Below are 17320 nucleotides of genomic sequence, written 5' to 3' on the forward strand. Positions count from 1 at the left end.
CACTTCTCTAACAATAAATGACAATAACACCTAGAGATGAGCGTAATGACGTAATTACGATTTCGCGAAATTTCGCGTAATTAGTGTAATTACGATTATGGCCGTAAGTACATAATCGTAATGAAGAAGGATTTCGTGAAATTTCGCGTAAGCGTAATTTTTCGCGTAATTTTCGCATTACAGCCTCAAATTTGGAGAATATATTAAGGAGATCAGGAGGAATAAGAGGAAAAATTTTTTTTTCAAAAAGACCTTATAGTTTTTGAGAAAATCGATGTTAAAGTTTCAAAGGAAAAATGTAAACATTTAAAAACCCGCCGACTTTAACGGTTAATAGCAAAGCCTGCTTAAAGTTTAGGAACACCAAATTCCCAGGGTATATTAAGGGGATCAGTAGGAATAAGAAGAAAAATTTTTTTTTCAAAAAGACCTTATAGTTTTTGAGAAAATCGATTTTTAAGTTTCAAGGGCGAAAATGTCTTTTAAATGCGGAAAATGTCCGTTTTTTTTGCACAGGTAACAATAGTGTATTATTTTCATAGATTCCCCCAAGTGGGAAGAGTTTTACTTACTTCGTTCTGAGTGTGGGAAATATAAAAAAAAAACGACGTGGGGTCCCCCCTCCCAGACCTCTTTAACCCCTTGTCCCCCATGCAGGCTGGGATAGCCAGAATGCGGAGCACCGGCCGCGTGGGGCTCCGCACCCTGACTATACCAGCCCGCATGGTCCATGGATTGGGGGGGTCTCGGAAGGGGAGGGGCAGCCAAGCTTTCCCCTCCCCCTCCGAGCCCTTGTCCAATCCAAGGACAAGGGGCTCTTCTCCACCTCCGATGGGCGGTGGAGGTGGAGGCCGCGATTTCCTGGGGGGGGGGGGTTCATGGTGGAATCTGGGAGTCCCCTTTAAAAAGGGGTCCCCCAGATGCCCACCCCCCCTCCCAGGAGAAATGAGTATAGAGGTACTTGTACCCCTTACCCATTTTCTTTAAGAGTTAAAAGTAAATAAACACACAGACACTTAGAAAAAGTATTTTAATTGAACAAAAAACATAACCATGAAAAAAGTCCTTTAATATTCTTAATTAACCATTAATACTTACCTGCCCCTTTAAAAGCCAGTTCCCACGCAATATCCTCGGAAATATACTAATCAGTTACAATATAACAAAGTTATTACAATGTAACAACTTTGTTACATTGTAACTACGCCGCACCCGACGCCACTCGCCGCTCAGCCGCCGCACCCGCACGCACCCGACAGAGCTCTGAGCTATATAGCTCAGAGCTCCCTAAGCATCTTTGTTTTTGGGCTCCAAGGAGCCCCATTGGTCCTTAGCAGACCAATGGGGTTCCTTTAAATCAGAAGGAACCCCATTGGTCTGCTAAGGACCAATGGGGCTCCTTGGAGCCCAAATACAAAGATGCTTACAGAGCTCTGAGCTATATAGCTCAGAGCTCTGTCGGGTGCGTGCGGGACGCTAAGTCCCCGCCGGCTCCCGCTGTCCTCCCCACCCACATCTGTCACCCACATGTCACCCACATGTGGGTGACATGTGGGAGAGGCGGGGAAGGCAGCGGGAGCCGGCGGGGACTTATATTGTAACTGATTAGTATATTTCCGAGGATATTGCGTGGGAACTGGCTTTTAAAGGGACAGGTAAGTATTAATGGTTAATTAAGAATATTAAAGGACTTTTTTCGTGGTTATGTTTTTTGTTCAATTAAAATACTTTTTCTAAGTGTCTGTGTGTTTATTTACTTTTAACTCTTAAAGGAAATGGGTAAGGGGTACAAGTACCTCTATACTCATTTCTCCTGGGAGGGGGGGTGGGCATCTGGGGGACTCCCAGATTCCACCATGAACCCCCCCCCTCAGGAAATCGCGGCCTCCACCTCCACCGCCCATCGGAGGTGGAGAAGAGCCCCTTGTCCTTGGATTGGACAAGGGCTCGGAGGGGGAGGGGAAAGCTGGGCTGCCCCTCCCCTTCCGAGACCCCCCCAATCCATGGACCATGCGGGCTGGTATAGTCAGGGTGCGGAGCCCCACGCGGCCGGTGCTCCGCATTCTGGCTATCCCAGCCTGCATGGGGGACAAGGGGTTAAAGAGGTCTGGGAGGGGGGACCCCACGTCGTTTTTTTTTTATATTTCCCACACTCAGAACGAAGTAAGTAAAACTCTTCCCACTTGGGGGAATCTATGAAAATAAAACACTATTGCTACCTGTGCAAAAAAAACTGACATTTTCCGAATTTAAAAGACATTTTCGCCCTTGAAACTTAAAAATCGATTTTCTCAAAAACTATAAGGTCTTTTTGAAAAAAATTTTTTTCCTCTTATTCACACTGATCCCCTTAATATACCCTGGGAATTTGGTGTTCCTAAACTTTAAGCAGGCTTTGCTATTAACCGTTAAAGTCGGCGGGTTTTTAAATGTTTACATTTTTCCTTTGAAACTTTAACATCGATTTTCTCAAAAACTATAAGGTCTTTTTGAAAAAAAAATTTTTCCTCTTATTCCTCCTGATCTCCTTAATATATTCTCCAAATTTGAGGCTCTTAGCATTTAAGGGGGCTTTGCTATTAACCCTTAAAGTCGGCGGCTTTTTTATATTATACGGAGCGTTACGGTTTAACGCGAAATTACGGTAGCGTTTAATGCGAAATTACGGCATGAACGAAACGCGAAATTTCGCATTGAAAATTACGCTTACGGTATTTTCAATTACGATTTTAATGGCAATTACGCTACCGCAATTTCGCATCGTAATCGCGAATTTCGCATGTGTAATTATAGTAATGCGAAATTTCGAAAATTTCAGCTCAACTCTAATAACACCTTTAGCTCCTCAAGCACGTTTCTTAGTGGCAATTTTATTTCTGTCTGTCATTTATCCCACATACTCTCTAACTACCACCTGCCACCGTCAACTCAAAAACATACCTTGCAACTACGTCTTTCTCTCTCAGGACTAAAATGCTGGTGCATGCCCTAATTACATCTTGCCTTGACTACTGTAGTACCCTGCTCTGTGGACTACTAACAGACTTGCATCCCTCCAGTCGATACTTAAAGTGTACCAGAGCAAAAAATATGAAGATTTGATACTCACTCGCAGCTTCCTCCTGCAGCATAAACCCATCTGGGTCCCATGCCATCCTCCCGCGGTCTGCCGATCAGCCACGACCAGCCCCAGTAATAGGCTCAGTTGGGTCCAGTCTGGGTCTTCTGCGCATGCGCAGTAGACTTGGACTGATGCGGCTGAGCCAGTTACTGGGGCTGATCGCGACATAAGGGCAGACCGCGGGAGGACGGCATGGGACTTAGACAGGTGTATGCTGCAGGAGGAAGCTGCTGGCGAGTATCGAATTTTCGTTTTTTTAACAGCTCTGGTTTACTTTAACTCGACTTCTCTTTTCACTCTTCATTTGCAGCTCCTCCCTGCCAAGCTCTTTATTGGCTGCCAATTAACCAGAGGATTCACTTTTGAGTTTTAACTCTTTCTTCACTAGTCTCCAAATACTATCCATTCCCATCTGCAACTTCCACTTTGCACATGACCTTCTGCTTTAATTCCCTAGAATCACGTCCGCCCATTCACATACACAGGAATTCTCATGAACCTCTCCCCTCCTCTGTAATTGCTTCAAAAAAACAAATCCATCTTTGTCCCCACCTTTCAACCTTCAAGCACACACCTTTAAAGCAGACCGCCAGAGTAATGAGCAAAATCCTGCAGCCTCCTAATTAAAAAAAAAACTAGAGTTTACTGCAGTAAATGGCTTGGCATTTTCCTTGGATGAGAGAGGGGAGGTGGGGACAGGCGCCGGAAGTCGAGTGATGCGGGGTCTTCGGGATGCCTTCGCGGGACAAGGCTGCTCAGGTAACTATAATTTTTTTTACTAGGAGACTGCAGGATTTTGCTAATTAGGTCTGGAGGTCTGCTTTAAAATGAACCTTTTCGCTGGCATACAATCGGACCTAGACCATTCCAGTTTCAGCCTCTGAACAAGCTGTGCTTCTTTTTGATTTAAGTCCATAAACACAACAACCCTGTATGAAAACCTTTTGTTTCCTTCCAATTAATTTAGATTATAGTCTCGCAAGGGCAGCAAGCTCTCCCTTTCATGTCATTTGTAAAATGCTATATCTTTTGTCAGACACTATACATTGGTCACTATTACTATCATACTGTTTACCACTTCTGTATTATGTACCAGGGTCATTATTTTTATGTAGACCAATGTCTGTATTTTTATGTACCTGGCGTGCCTGCATGTCAAACTCTGCATGTATATATCACCCACAACACGGCATAATGGAAACAGTGTGGATGCCGCTCTGTCTTCCCCTAATATTGGGGGCACTGCCAGTGGGCATACCGGGACCCCAATCCTTAATCTTTTGGCTGCCTTACAGCACAACAGGGGACCCTGCCGAGGACTATGTATGTATTACTTTTCTTACTGGCATTGTCTGGTTCATAGAAGTTTGTTCATACCTTATGCACTTTATGTTTGGTCACTTTGGTTACATGCTCATGAGCATATTGCCCTATACTATACACTGTATTTGCATTCCTGCACTTGCTTAAACCTTTCTAGCACCTTGAGCTTTGGCAGTTAACTCTATCCAGGACCCGGATCCCACTACTCCATTATTGGTTTACATGAACCAAGTTGGATAAGCATAGCAGCCATTAGGGTTTACCCATTTACTTTTGGAGGTGAGGCACTTACATGTTTGTTTCCCACATGACTGTATTGTGGATTGCTTTGGTTTTAAATATTTTTAGCTTTGTTCAGCATTTCAATAAACCTTTTTTGTATTATCAATGGTGGTGCAGCAATTTCATACCAGGGATCTTTCTCTCTATTTGTGTAAAATAGTTAGATGTTTTGAAGAGCAGCAGCATCGCCGGTCTCTGAAGAGCAAACATCACAAGGTCCGGATAGTGTAAGTCGCATGCAGCCTCCACTATGTCCCTCTGTGCCACCTCTTATCCCTTGTTGATCTCTCTGTCCACCTTGCCTCCTTATGTCCCCTTGTGCCTCCTTCTGTCTACCTTTGTGCCCACTTCTTCCTCCTTCAGTACCCCATGCCACCTCTACCCACCTGTGTTTCCCTCTGTCCCCATGTGCCTTCTTTTGTCCCCCTTTTTGCCTTTATCTCTCCCTTTTGTGCCTCCTCCTGTTTCCTTGTGCCTTCTTCAGTCCCCCACGTGCCACCTATGCCCCTCTGTGCATCCCTCTGTGCTTCCCTCCAACCTCCTGTATTTCCTTCTGCCCACCTTTGTGACTCCTTCTATCCCATTGAGTCTCCTTCTGTCCCCTTATGCTACCTTTGCCCCACTGTGCCTCCTTCTGTGCCCCTTTGTGCCTCCTTTTGTGCCTCCTTCTGTCCCCCTGTGCCTCCTTCTGTCCCCCATTGTGCCTCCTTCTGTTCCTCTTTGTGCGTCCTTCAGCCCCCCTGTGCCTCCTTCTGTCCCCCGTTGTTCCTGCGCCTCCTTCTATTTTCCTGTTCCTTCTTCTGTCCCCCTGTGCCTCCTTCTGTCCCCCTGGGCCTCCTTCTGTTCCCCATTGTGCTTCCTTCAGTCCCCCTTTGTGCCTCCTTCTGTCTCACTTTGTGCCTCCTTCACACTCTCCTTTGTGCCTCCTTCTATCCCACTTTGTGCCTCCCTCTGTCTCCCTTTGCAACTATCTATCCTCGTCCCCCTCCTGCACTCTCCTAGCCCAGTATGTAAAGGCAGAGTAAAGTGCAGCAGAAGCTGTGCTCTCACCTCCCCGCCGGAGTCCGGTGCTGTGCCTGTGTGACTATCCCTCTAGTGCTGGCTCTTCACTCTCCTCATGTCACGTGTTATCACACTACAAGCAGTAGGAGATGGCAGGTACTAGGCTGAGCGGTGAGCAAACAGGCGAAAGCACAGCACTGGACACTGGTGGAGAGGTGAGAGCATAGCTTCTGCTGCACTATGTTCTGCCTATACACATTGGGCTGAGGGAGTGCAGTATGGGGTATGCAGTGAAATGCAACAGGATCAGCGGGTTGTTGGTATCTCGGGGGCTTCCTGTATTATGCATCCACCGTATACAACACATGTTGTATATTCTCTAGTGTGTGAGTGTGGGGTTTTTCTTGGGGGAGGGGGGGGGGGGGCTAATGACACAGGACTTCTTGCCTGGAATGATATAAAGGCTATGAATAGCCCTGGTGTCATGTAGGCAGTACCCTAAACATAGTACACAATGACCAAGGCTGCAAAGCAGTGCACTTTTAACCATTTCCTACAAAATAGACATTTTTAAACGATCAGTTTTGCAAGGCAGACAATCGGGATACACCCGGGGTGCATCGTGGGGCACGCACGTACGTTCACGGCCACTTTCCGCTGCCTATGGGTGGTTAGGAAGGGGTTAACATACTACCAATTCTGGAATAAAAAGATATTTTTTTTCAAAATAAACATTAGGAAAATAATTATGCAGCACCAGATTTATAAGGAAAGTTTAATTTTACCTTTCGTTTGACCCCTTGGTTTGGGCTGCAAACCTTCCAACTTGCACATGTGCTACATAGCAAAGCACCAGTTTACTATATGTTGGCCCTTGCTGCTTGGATTTGGCACTGAGATAGATTGAAGATGACCAAAGATGAATATAAGTTAAAGGGCCACTTAAGCCAGGAATAAAAAAACAGTTTTACTTTCCTGGGGCTTCTACCAGCCCCCACCAGCCACCCCGTGCCCTCACAGTCACTCATGGAGCCTCTAGTCCCCTGCCACCAGCTAGTTTTGTTTTCACTGACAGGCCCGACAGGCCTGGCCACGCATATTTATTTTTTGCATTCCCATCCGCAATAGCGTCCTGCGCCTGTGCAGGACACTATTGAGGACGGGAACATGAAGTAGGATACGCGTGGCCGGGCCTGCACAGATGCAGAAAGCCCACCGACTCCCTGTCAGCGAAAACAAAACTAGCTGGCGGCAGGGGACCAGAGGCTCCGTGAGTGACTGCTAAGGGTACGGGACAGCTGGAGGGGGCTAGTAGAAGCCCAAGGAAAGTAAAAATGTTTTTTTTATTTCTGGCTTAAGTGTCCCTTTAAGGTTAGAAGTTAGGTGTCATTTTAGGAAGGTTGGGATAAGGGGAGGTGAGTTTTATGTGTGTGAACATTTAGGAGGCTTCTAAAGGAAGAGGCTTCTGTTAAAGTGGAACTATTAAAATTCCCAACTGTTCCAGTAGCTTAGTCATGCTATTATAAGTTGAGAAAAGAGGAAGGATCCCCAACGGTGTCTTCACATATAATCTTATTCAGGACATATCCTAGTACAGCCAGAACCTAATAGCTGACATGTTTCGAACTGAGGTCCTTGGTCATAGCTATTATAAGTACAAGCTTTTTTAAGTGTCTAAAATGGTTAATAGATTTACCTTCATCTTTTCCTGGAAGCCTTATCAGTTACATAGTAACATAGTTACATAGTTATTTGGGTTGAAAAAAGACATACGTCCATCAAATTCAACCAGAGAACAAAGTACAACACCAGCCTTCTCCCTCACATATCCCTGTTGATCCAGGGGAAGGCAAAAAACCCTTACAAGGCATTGTCCAATTAGCCCCAAAAGGGAATTCCTTCCCGACTCCAGATGGCAATCTGATAAAATCCCTGGATCAACATCATTGGGAATTACCTAGTAATTGTAGCCATGGATGTCTTTCAACGCAAGGAAAGCATCTAAGCCCCCTTTAAATGCAGGTATAGAATTTACAACTACTTCCTGTGGCAATGCATTCCACATCTTAATCACTCTTACTGTATAGAACCCTTTCCTAAATAAATGGCTAAAACGTTTTTTCCTCCATGCGCAGATCATGTCCTCTAGTCCTTTAAGAAGGCTTAGGGACAAAAAGCTCATCCACCAAGCTTTTATATTGCCCTCAGATGTATTTATACATGTTAATTAGATCCCCTCTAAGGCGTCTTTTCTCTAGACTAAATAAACCCAGTTTATCTAACCTTTCTTGGTAAGTGAGACCTTCCATCCCACGTATCAATTTTGTTGCTTGTCTCTGCACCTGCTCTAAAACTGCAATATCTTTCCCGTAATGTGGTGACCAGAACTGGATTCCATATTCCAGATGTGGCCTTACTAGAGAGTTAAACAGGGGCAATATTATGCTAGCATCTCGAGTTTTATTTCCCTTTTAATGCATCCCAACATTTTGTTAGCTTTAGCTGCAGCGGCTTGGCATTGAGTACGATTATTTAACTTGTTGTTGATGAGTACTCCTAAGTCCTTCTCCATGTTTGATGTCCCCAACTGTATGGTGCTAGACCATTGGTACGACCAAAATGCATGACTTTACATTCAACATTGAATTTCATCTGCCATTTATGTGCCCATATAGCCATCCTATCCAGATCCTGATGCAATATGTCCCTATCTTCCTGAGAGTTGATGATTCTGCACAGTTTTGTATCATCTGCAAAAATAGCGACATTGCTTACTACTGCATCTACTAGGTCATTAATAAATAAATTGAAGAGCACTGGACCCAGTACAGACCCTTGTGGGACCCCACTGCTAACAGTCACCATTTTGAGTATGATCCATTGACCACAACTCTTTGTTTTCTGTCCATTAGCCAGTTCCCTATCCATGCACACAGACTCTTCCCCAGTCCTTGCATCCTCAACTTCTGCACCAGACTTTTGTGTGGAACAGTGTCGAAGGCCTTTGCAGAGTCCAAGTATATCACATCTACAGCATTCCCAATATCCACATTAGCGTTCACTACCTCATAAAAGCTGAGCATGTTAGTCAAACAGGACCTGTCTTTAGTAAACCCATGTTGATGCTGAGAAATAAGATTATTTTCTACTATGAAGTCATGTATAGTATCAATGTGCAGCAGTTAGCTGTTCTGAAGGTCCTCCAGCACCCAAGGCAGACATGCTGAAGTTAACCCCCTCCACCCGTCGCTCCTTGATTGCTACTTACTCAGTCAGACTAACTGAGAAAAATGCAACCCATTGAATACCCACCCCCCACCCCACCCCGATTCCATACAGAGAATTGTATCCCTAGACACTTACCAGCCCAGGTGACAGTGCCTAATGTTTCCCAAAGCACAAAGCAGTCTGGAATAGACACCGCTTATCAGCCCCAGCTGCTTGCTCTGACCAGGACACTGACAGCAGGAGATGGGAGCACAGCTGGACTCTGCAATCCCACACCTAGTACCACTATTAAATTATATTTGGCAGCTGGTAAAATCAGAATCAGAATCAGTTTATTTCGCCAAGCATGACTGGGTCATGCCCGGAATTGGGTTTGGCACAACAGAGAACTCAGCGACACAACATAATAAAAATAAAAAATAAATGATAAAAAGCAACACAAAAGGCAACAGCAGAGACATTGATAACAACCATGACATCTAGCACCCAAGCAAAAAAAGAAACAAAACCAAACCAATAGTAGGTGGATGACGCATTACAGTAAAAACACAATAGTGCGCGTAAAATGTACACTGAGATAGGTGTAGCTTAGCAGAGTAGGGCACTAATAGGGACACGGGTGGCAGGGGAAAACAGCAAACACTGTATGATCTGACTACTGGCCTGACGGAGGGAGCCAGTGAATGGAATTCATGAGTTTAACAGCAGCAGGGAAGAAGGAGTTCCTGTGCCTAGCTGTCTTGGTGGAAATGGTCTGTAGACTTCTACCGGATGGGAGCACATTAAAGTAACGGTGGCCTGGGTGTGAGCGGTCATTTGCGATCCTTTGTGCTCTGGAACGCAGCCTGGAGTTGTAGAGGAGGTCAAGCGAAGGGAGCGGTTTCCCAATGATTCTCTCTGCCGACCTGATGACCCTCTGGAGCTTGTATTTGTCCCTGTTTGAGGATCCAGCATACCACACCAGGATAGAGGTGCAGATGACGGATTCTATGGTGGCAGAGTAGAAGTTAGACATAAGCTCCTGTGCCATCCCAAACTTCCTCAGCTGGCGGAGGAAGAAGAGCCTTTGTTGGGCCTTCCTCTGTGTGGTGCTTGTGTGAGTCTTCCAGCACAAGTCCCTGGTGATCTGGGTTCCAAGGAGGCGGACACTAGATACCTTTTCCACCTCCATGCCTTCAATGAAGATTGGGGGTGGGGTGGGGGCCTGCTTCCTGAAGTCAACAACCATCTCAACGGTTTTGGCTGTGTTGAGGACCAGCCTGTTTTCCTTGCACCAGTGGCAAATTCTGTCGACTTGTTGACGATAGTCTTGCTCATCATTGTTGGACACTAGACCAATGATGGTGGTGTCGTCAGCGAATTTGACGACCTTGACCGAGTCTGCTGTGGATCTGCAGTTGTTGGTGTAGAGGGAAAACAGGATTGGCGACAGGACACAGCCTTGTGGGGCACCTGTGTTAGTAGACCTTACTTGGGAGGAGAACTTGCCCAGCTTGACAACTTGTGATCTGTTGGTCAGGAAGTCCGTGATCCAGTGGCGTAGGGACGAGTGGACGCCATGTTTTGTCATGCCAAGTGCCTCCAGGTTGTTCTGGAGGATGCGAGGGCAGATTGTATTAAATGCTGAGCTGAAGTCAAGTAGGAGGATTCTGGCGTATGAATCAGGCTTATCCAGGTGGTCACTGATGAGCTCAAGGCAGATGTTGATGGCGTCGTCAGTGGACCTGTTTGCTCTGTACGCGAACTGGAACGGGTCTAGTCGGGGGAGCGTGGAGTTCTTGAGTTCGGACAGGACTGCCTTCTCCAAGGTCTTCATGATGACCGAGGTGAGGGCCACAGGCCTGTAGTTATTTAGGTCGGATATACCCTGCTTTTTGGGGACAGGGATGATTGTAGACCTCTTGAAGCATTTGGGGACTCTGCCCTCCTGTATGGACTTTGCATAGATGGAGGAGAGGGCGAGTGCTAACTGCTGCGAGCAGGATTTAAGACATGCCGGTGTCACACCATCCGGGCCGGCGGCTTTTCTAGGGTTGAGTGAGGCCAGAAGGTGCCTGACCTCGGTCTCGCTTGCCCTCTGCAGAAGTGGGCTGGAATCTGACCCAGCATCTACGGGGGGAGGCGCGGGGTTTTGGGGGCCCCGCTGGTTCTGGCTGGTTCTCCAACCTGCAGTAGAAGGCACTGAGCTCTTCGGCTAGCTTGATGCTGGGTGTGGCGTGCTGAGGGGGGGGCTTATAATTGGTGGCAGTCTTGAGCCCCTTCCAAACGGCTCGTAAATCGTTTGAGCTAAGATTGTGCCTCAGCTTCTCAAAGTATTCTTTCTTGGCTGCCCTGAGTTCCCTGTTGAGGTTGTTCCTCGCTGCCCTGAACTCGTCCAGGTTGCCCAACTTGTGTGCTGTTTCTTTTCGTCTCCGCAGTTGCCGTAGTTTGTTGGAGAACCACGGCTTATTGTTCGGGTAGTCCTTGAAAGACTTGGTTGGAATGCAGGAGTCCTCACAGAATGCGATATATGAGGTGACATTGTCGTCCCACTCATCCAGGTCTGGTGCTTCCAGAGCCCTCCAGTCGTTGCTGTCAAAGCAGGCCTGAAGTTGGAGCTTCGCCTCGCTTGACCACACTTTGGTTGATCTCAGGACTGGTTTCGCTGTCTCCAGTTTCCGTTTGTAGGTTGGAATCAGGAGGATGAGGCTGTAGTCCGAGGAGCCAAGAACTGCAAGCGGGACTGCTTTGTATGCATTTTTCAGGACCGTGTAGCAGTGGTCCAGAGTGTTCAGATTCCTAGTAGGGCAGTCAACATGCTGATGATAGCGCGGGAGCTCTTGGCGGAGGTTGGCCTTGTTGAAATCGCCCATGACAATGAACAGCGCGTCTGGGAGGGACGCCTCCCACTGCGAGATGGTATCGCTGAGGTTGCTCATGGCTTGTTTGGTGTCGGCGTCTGGTGGTATATATGCAACTGCAAGGACGAGGGAGGAGAACTCCCTAGGTGAGTAAAGGGGTCTTCAGTTGATTAACAGAAGCTCGAGATCTGGCGAGCATTTCCTGGCGAGTACAGAACTGGAGGGGCACCATAGTGAGCTGATGTAGAAGCAGATGCCACCTCATTTCTTTTTTCCAGAGAGTGCGGTGTCATGGTCAGCCCGGATAAGACTGAAGCCCGGAAGATGGAGGGCATTGTCCGGGACGCAGTCGTGCAGCCACGTTTCCTTGAAGCAGAGGATTGGTGTGCATCCACCTAGCCTCTACTCCCTGCTGCATCCAACCCTGGAAGATCTCTCTACATCCTGCTTTAGCCCAGCCCTGAGCTCAAATGCTGAGAAAATTTAGACTACAAAATGGCTCCCCATTCACATAAAAAAAAGAAATGAAAATAAAAAATATATATGGATTCCACAACACAATCCAATGGCCCTTCCATAAAAGTGAAAACTTAGCATAAATGTTCAACTCTATGCAGGGCCGGATTTAGGCCAAGGCAGCCTAAGCCATGGCCTAGGGCACCACAGGAGCAAGGGCACCAAAGCAGCAGGCTAAACCGTTGCTTTGGTGCAAATGCTGCAATGCAGAGAGATGAGGCGAGCACCTGACCGCGGTACTCTGCCGCTAGCTGCCTGTGCAGGAAAAGGAGGGATTAAGGGAGCCATCTGGCTACGTATACTGGAGGGAAAGGGGGAGGGGTCATCTGGCTACCTATATTGGAGAAAGGGGGGGAGGGGTCATCTCGCTACCCATACTAAAGGGGGGCAGCTGGTGACAGTGGCCTTGGGTGGTAAAGAGTACAAATCCGGACCTGACTCTATGTAGTATAACTAAAAAATGAGTGCGGATGTACATTCTCCACCCAGCACCAGCTTGTCTCAGACAAAATAATATCAGTTTCAACCAGTCCATTCCATTTTTTTTCACTTAGAAGAGGTGGCTGAGGAGTGCCTGCACGCGTAGACAAGACCAAACACTTCTAGGTCTAAACTTCACAAAGTAGATTTACAAATATGTCACAAACCCAAACCTTAACCATAGAGCATTTGCTACTTGTCCACTGTGAATACATGGAGTAAACAGCGGGGAAGGGCAGGAACAGGGAAAGAGTGGGTGTAGCTTCTTGTATTTTCTATAAGTGATTGGATGACGTTGCAGCTACTGGATCTAGAAAGCATAACAGTTAAAGTACCACTATCGCAAAAAAAAATTAACATTTAAAATGCATGAACACATACAAATATGAAGTACGTTTCTTCCAGATTAAAAAGAGCCAAAAATGTATCTTCTCCCATCTTGCTGTCACTTAAGGTGGCCATACACTGGCCCGATTCGCGGCCGTTTCGACAGCAGATTCGATCGCTCGCGGGTAGGGGGCGCGTCGCTAGCGGCGGCCGATCTGATCAGGTATACATTACCTGACGCTGGCTCCCGGGCATCTTCTCCAAGCTGCACGGCTCTGTTCCGGCTCCATCCCGGTGCTTCCTGTGTCACTGCAGTGACCAGGAAGTTCAAATAGAGGGCGCTCTATTTGATCTTCCTGGTCACGAAGTGACACAGGAAGCGCCGGGATGGAGCCGGAACGGAGCCGTGCAGCGCGGAGAAGATGCCCGGGAGCCAGCATCAGGTAATGTATACGGGGGGGGGGGACAGGCGGCAGGAGCAGCTCAACAGATTGTGATCGGTTTCAGGCTGAAATCGATTCACAATCTGTTTGCAGTAAAGGCAGCCATACGATCCCTCTCTGATCAGATTCGATCAGATAGGGATCTGTCAGCTGGTCGATCTAATGGCAAATCGACCAGTGTATGGCTGCCTTTACAGTAAGTAGTAGAGATCTGACAGAATTGACAGGTTTTGGTCTAGTCCATCTCTTCATGGGGGATTCTCAGCATGGCCTGTATTCTTTATAAAGACACTCCTTGAAATGGATTTATATAAAGATTCTGGCCAGCCTCCCTGCTCGCTGTACACTTTTTTTTCTAGCAGTTGTTTGGAGCAACTGCCATGCCATTCTCATTCTTTTGAAAATAGGAAAACCCTGAGAATCTCCCATGAGGAGATGGACTAGTCCAAAACCTGTTGGTTCTGTCAGATTTCTACTACCTACTAAAAGTGACAGCAAGATAGGATAAAAGTAATTAATGGCTCAGTTTACTCTGGAAGAAACATACTTCTTAGTTGTATGTGTGTACATGTATTTTAAATTCTACAACTTTTGGTGCTAGTGGTCCTTTAAAGGAAACCAGAGATGAATGCTTTGGCACAAAATAAACATATCCCCCAATAGATTTTACAAAAAAATACTATACCTGGTATTTTCTCTACTCTGCTGTGCCGTTTTTTGTGGGTTTTTTTTTTTTACTAAAACGCCATGCAAAACACAGTTCATCAGAAAAGCATATTATTTAGTGGGCTGTGTGCAATATAAAATCACCATTTATAGAAACCTCTTATGACTAACAAATATAGATAAAAAAAAAAAACATTTTTCAATATACCATAGCTCGCTCCTCGGCAGCAGCAGCTCCTTCCATCTCATCACAGCTCTCTGTGATGCTGCAAGTATAGAGAACAGGAAAGCAGAGCCAGAAGGGGGTAAGCTTGGGCTTGAAAAGACATCAGAGAACACAGATTCAGCTATAATGATTCCTGAGCAAAGCCAGCCTGGATACTCAGTCAGGGATTTTATCAGGGCTGATAGCAAGCAGGCTGAGCAGTGAAGGATGAAATAGAGAGCAGGGTAGGTGTTTTCTCTAATGTTCCCACTGATATATATGGTAAAATACATGAGGATGCTTCGTCTCTGGTACACTTTAATTTCAATAAAAGCGAGCAGCTCCCCATTTGCCATGATATAAAGAATACATCAGTAGATGAAAAATAGAAGTAAAATCATGACATTTTCTTCTTGGTTTTGATTCTCAAAGTGTTCAAGTAATCCTGTCATGGGAGAAGTATGGAACTTCCCATTTCTTTGAGAATTGCCATTTGTCTTTGAGAATTTTTTAGTTCCTGCCTGTAATGCTAGTTTTCTGGCAGTAATATTTTTAGAGCATTTAATGCATGTGGAATTAGTATAAAGATTATTTTTTCCTGACTTTCCTGATCTCCATGTAAGTGAGAGACTTACAAAGTTTTAAAGTGAAAGGGTCAGTGTTACATGAAACTAATACCATAAACAAGCAAATCAGCGTGGACGTTCAACATTATTACATTTTCTACTTACCAGTGCCTTTATCCATATCATCACCGGTTGCTGTCCAGACCAAAGTGATGGATTCATTTGTTATTTTAGCTTCCAAATCTGATATTCTCTCTGGGCTAAAAACATCTCTTTGGACCCCCGAGGGAATATTAGTCACCTCAAATGCTCCTCCTGAACTTGTCCTACTGAACTCTCCCAGATTAAGTATGTCATCTTCAACTGTTGGCCTGGAGGGGTTCAAAGTGATTTTGCCTGCAATTTTAATATACAAATACATGAGAATCTACATCAATGTGTTATGTAGACCAGTCTTATAATAATGCAGGTTTTGTGTTTCTGTTCTAACACACATTGTTGTTAGCAATAGTAGCAGAATAAAGGCTTTTTTAATAGTTTCTGGTACCCATGGCCTCCTTTTCAGGCATGTGGTGGCCCCATAAAGAGCAAAGGAGGTTCCAGTGCAGGTAAAACTAGTTAATAATCATGGTTAATGAAAGTTATGATCAGGTCTGTGCTTGCTGGCAACACTGGAAAAAACATTCATAGTGATTTTTTTAGAATTACTGTATATAACTGGCAGTGCGGTTCCAATATATTTATATTAAGCACATACAGTGTTATTTGAAATTTCAGTACGTTTACATAAATAGATAAATGTGATCCGTTTTTCAGAATTGAACCCAGATAATAAGAATCCAGTTACACAAGTCCAAAAACAGAATGCTGGATCATTTATTTATTAAGGAAAAGGGCCCATAGTTACGTATCTAAGTGTGACAAACTCTAAACCTTTAGTTTTCCATGTTTAGTCAAAGAAGAAATTCAAATGAGGTGTTAAATTAAATCTGGTAACAATCAGGTGAAAGTGTGAGAAGGGGACTAAGACAAAGCTGATCAAGATTTCTCCACTGCTCATGTCTCTGGAGAAGTTCATATTGGGCATGGGTGTGGTGGCGCACAGCCTTAATAAAGTAGAGTAGCACAAGATGTCATGTCATCATGGCCATGACTATCAGAAGCTTATGTACAGTCTGTACTGAGCATGCTTGGTTTGTATGTGTGCACATGCTCGGTACAATCCTGCTCATGCACATACTGAGGAAAAGCTTCTGAAATATTACTGTAGCATGAGGGGACTTGCCATCCAGAAAATGACTCTCAAATGTGTGCCGGGGTGTAGCCCTCAGGGCCGGCCCGCTCATGAGGCGGGGTGAAACTTTTGCCTCAGGCAGCAAATTTCCAGGGGCGGTACCCGCCCGTCCGTGGGTGCGGGGAGCCGGCCGCTGAGCTGGAGGGGTAGCTGGCAGGACGGGGGTATTGGGCCTTGCGGCGGGGAGGGGGTCGGATCCCTCCCTCCCTCGCCTGGGTCCCCCGATCTGCGCTCCCCTCCAGCCTTAAATAGAAGCAGCCGCTACTCGTAAGAGGCACGGGCGGGGCGGACTCACCTCTTCCTCGTTCCAGCGTGCGCTCCACTGACGTCACTTCCTGCAACGCTGCAGGAAGTGACGTCAGTGGAGCGCACGCTGGGAAGAGGTGAGTCCTCCCCGCTAGAGATGGTAAGTTCGGATCTTTTCAATGATCCGGATGATTCGAATCGGATCATTGAAAAGATCCGGATCTTTGATCCGAATCTCTGATCATTTTACTACCGAAGCATTCGGGGGTGAAATGAATAGCAGGACAGGTCTTTCCCTACTGTGGACAGGAGAAGGGGAGGGGGGTGGACACACAGAGAAGGGGAGAAGATGGACAGAGGGCAGGGAGTGGACAGAGAAGGGGAGGGGGGTGGACACACAGAGAAGGGGAGAAGATGGACAGAGGGCAGGGAGTGGACAGAGAAGGGAGGAGGGACGAGCAAAGAGCAGAAATGTTTGCTTGCACACAATACCCACATGCTGCAATCATATGCTTTACATGTATTTCACCTATATGCTCATCTGTGTACTTTGAATGCAAACGTCGCACAGTGAAAGAAAGCATTCCCAGAAGATAAGTGCAGCTGGTTAGAGCAGTGCAGAGGATCATATTGCGCTGCAATCACAGTGCCTGCAAAGTTACGGAGCTGTGCTGAGCTGAGCCAAAAGTTTCCCATTTGTTCACTGTGCACAACTACAGAACAGACGGCCTATAATGAGCAGCACATTATAGCCAGTATGTGTGCTCTACACATATCTGGC

At 46.1% G+C, this 17320-nt stretch overlaps 1 protein-coding gene across 1 annotated transcript in view; it reads right to left on the bottom strand.

Annotated features, from left to right (window-relative positions):
- The window catches only part of LOC137521090 (calcium-activated chloride channel regulator 1-like), a 136439-nt gene that overhangs the window by 9047 nt on the left and 110072 nt on the right, over positions 1–17320 (bottom strand). The window contains exon 13 of the mRNA XM_068239875.1: positions 15165–15395. Within this exon, the coding sequence (XP_068095976.1) occupies positions 15165–15395 (231 nt within the window). The remainder of the gene's footprint in view (positions 1–15164; positions 15396–17320) is intronic.

Source organism: Hyperolius riggenbachi, chromosome 6 (assembly GCF_040937935.1).
Source record: "Hyperolius riggenbachi isolate aHypRig1 chromosome 6, aHypRig1.pri, whole genome shotgun sequence".
In the NCBI taxonomy this organism is placed as follows: Eukaryota; Metazoa; Chordata; class Amphibia; order Anura; family Hyperoliidae; genus Hyperolius; species Hyperolius riggenbachi.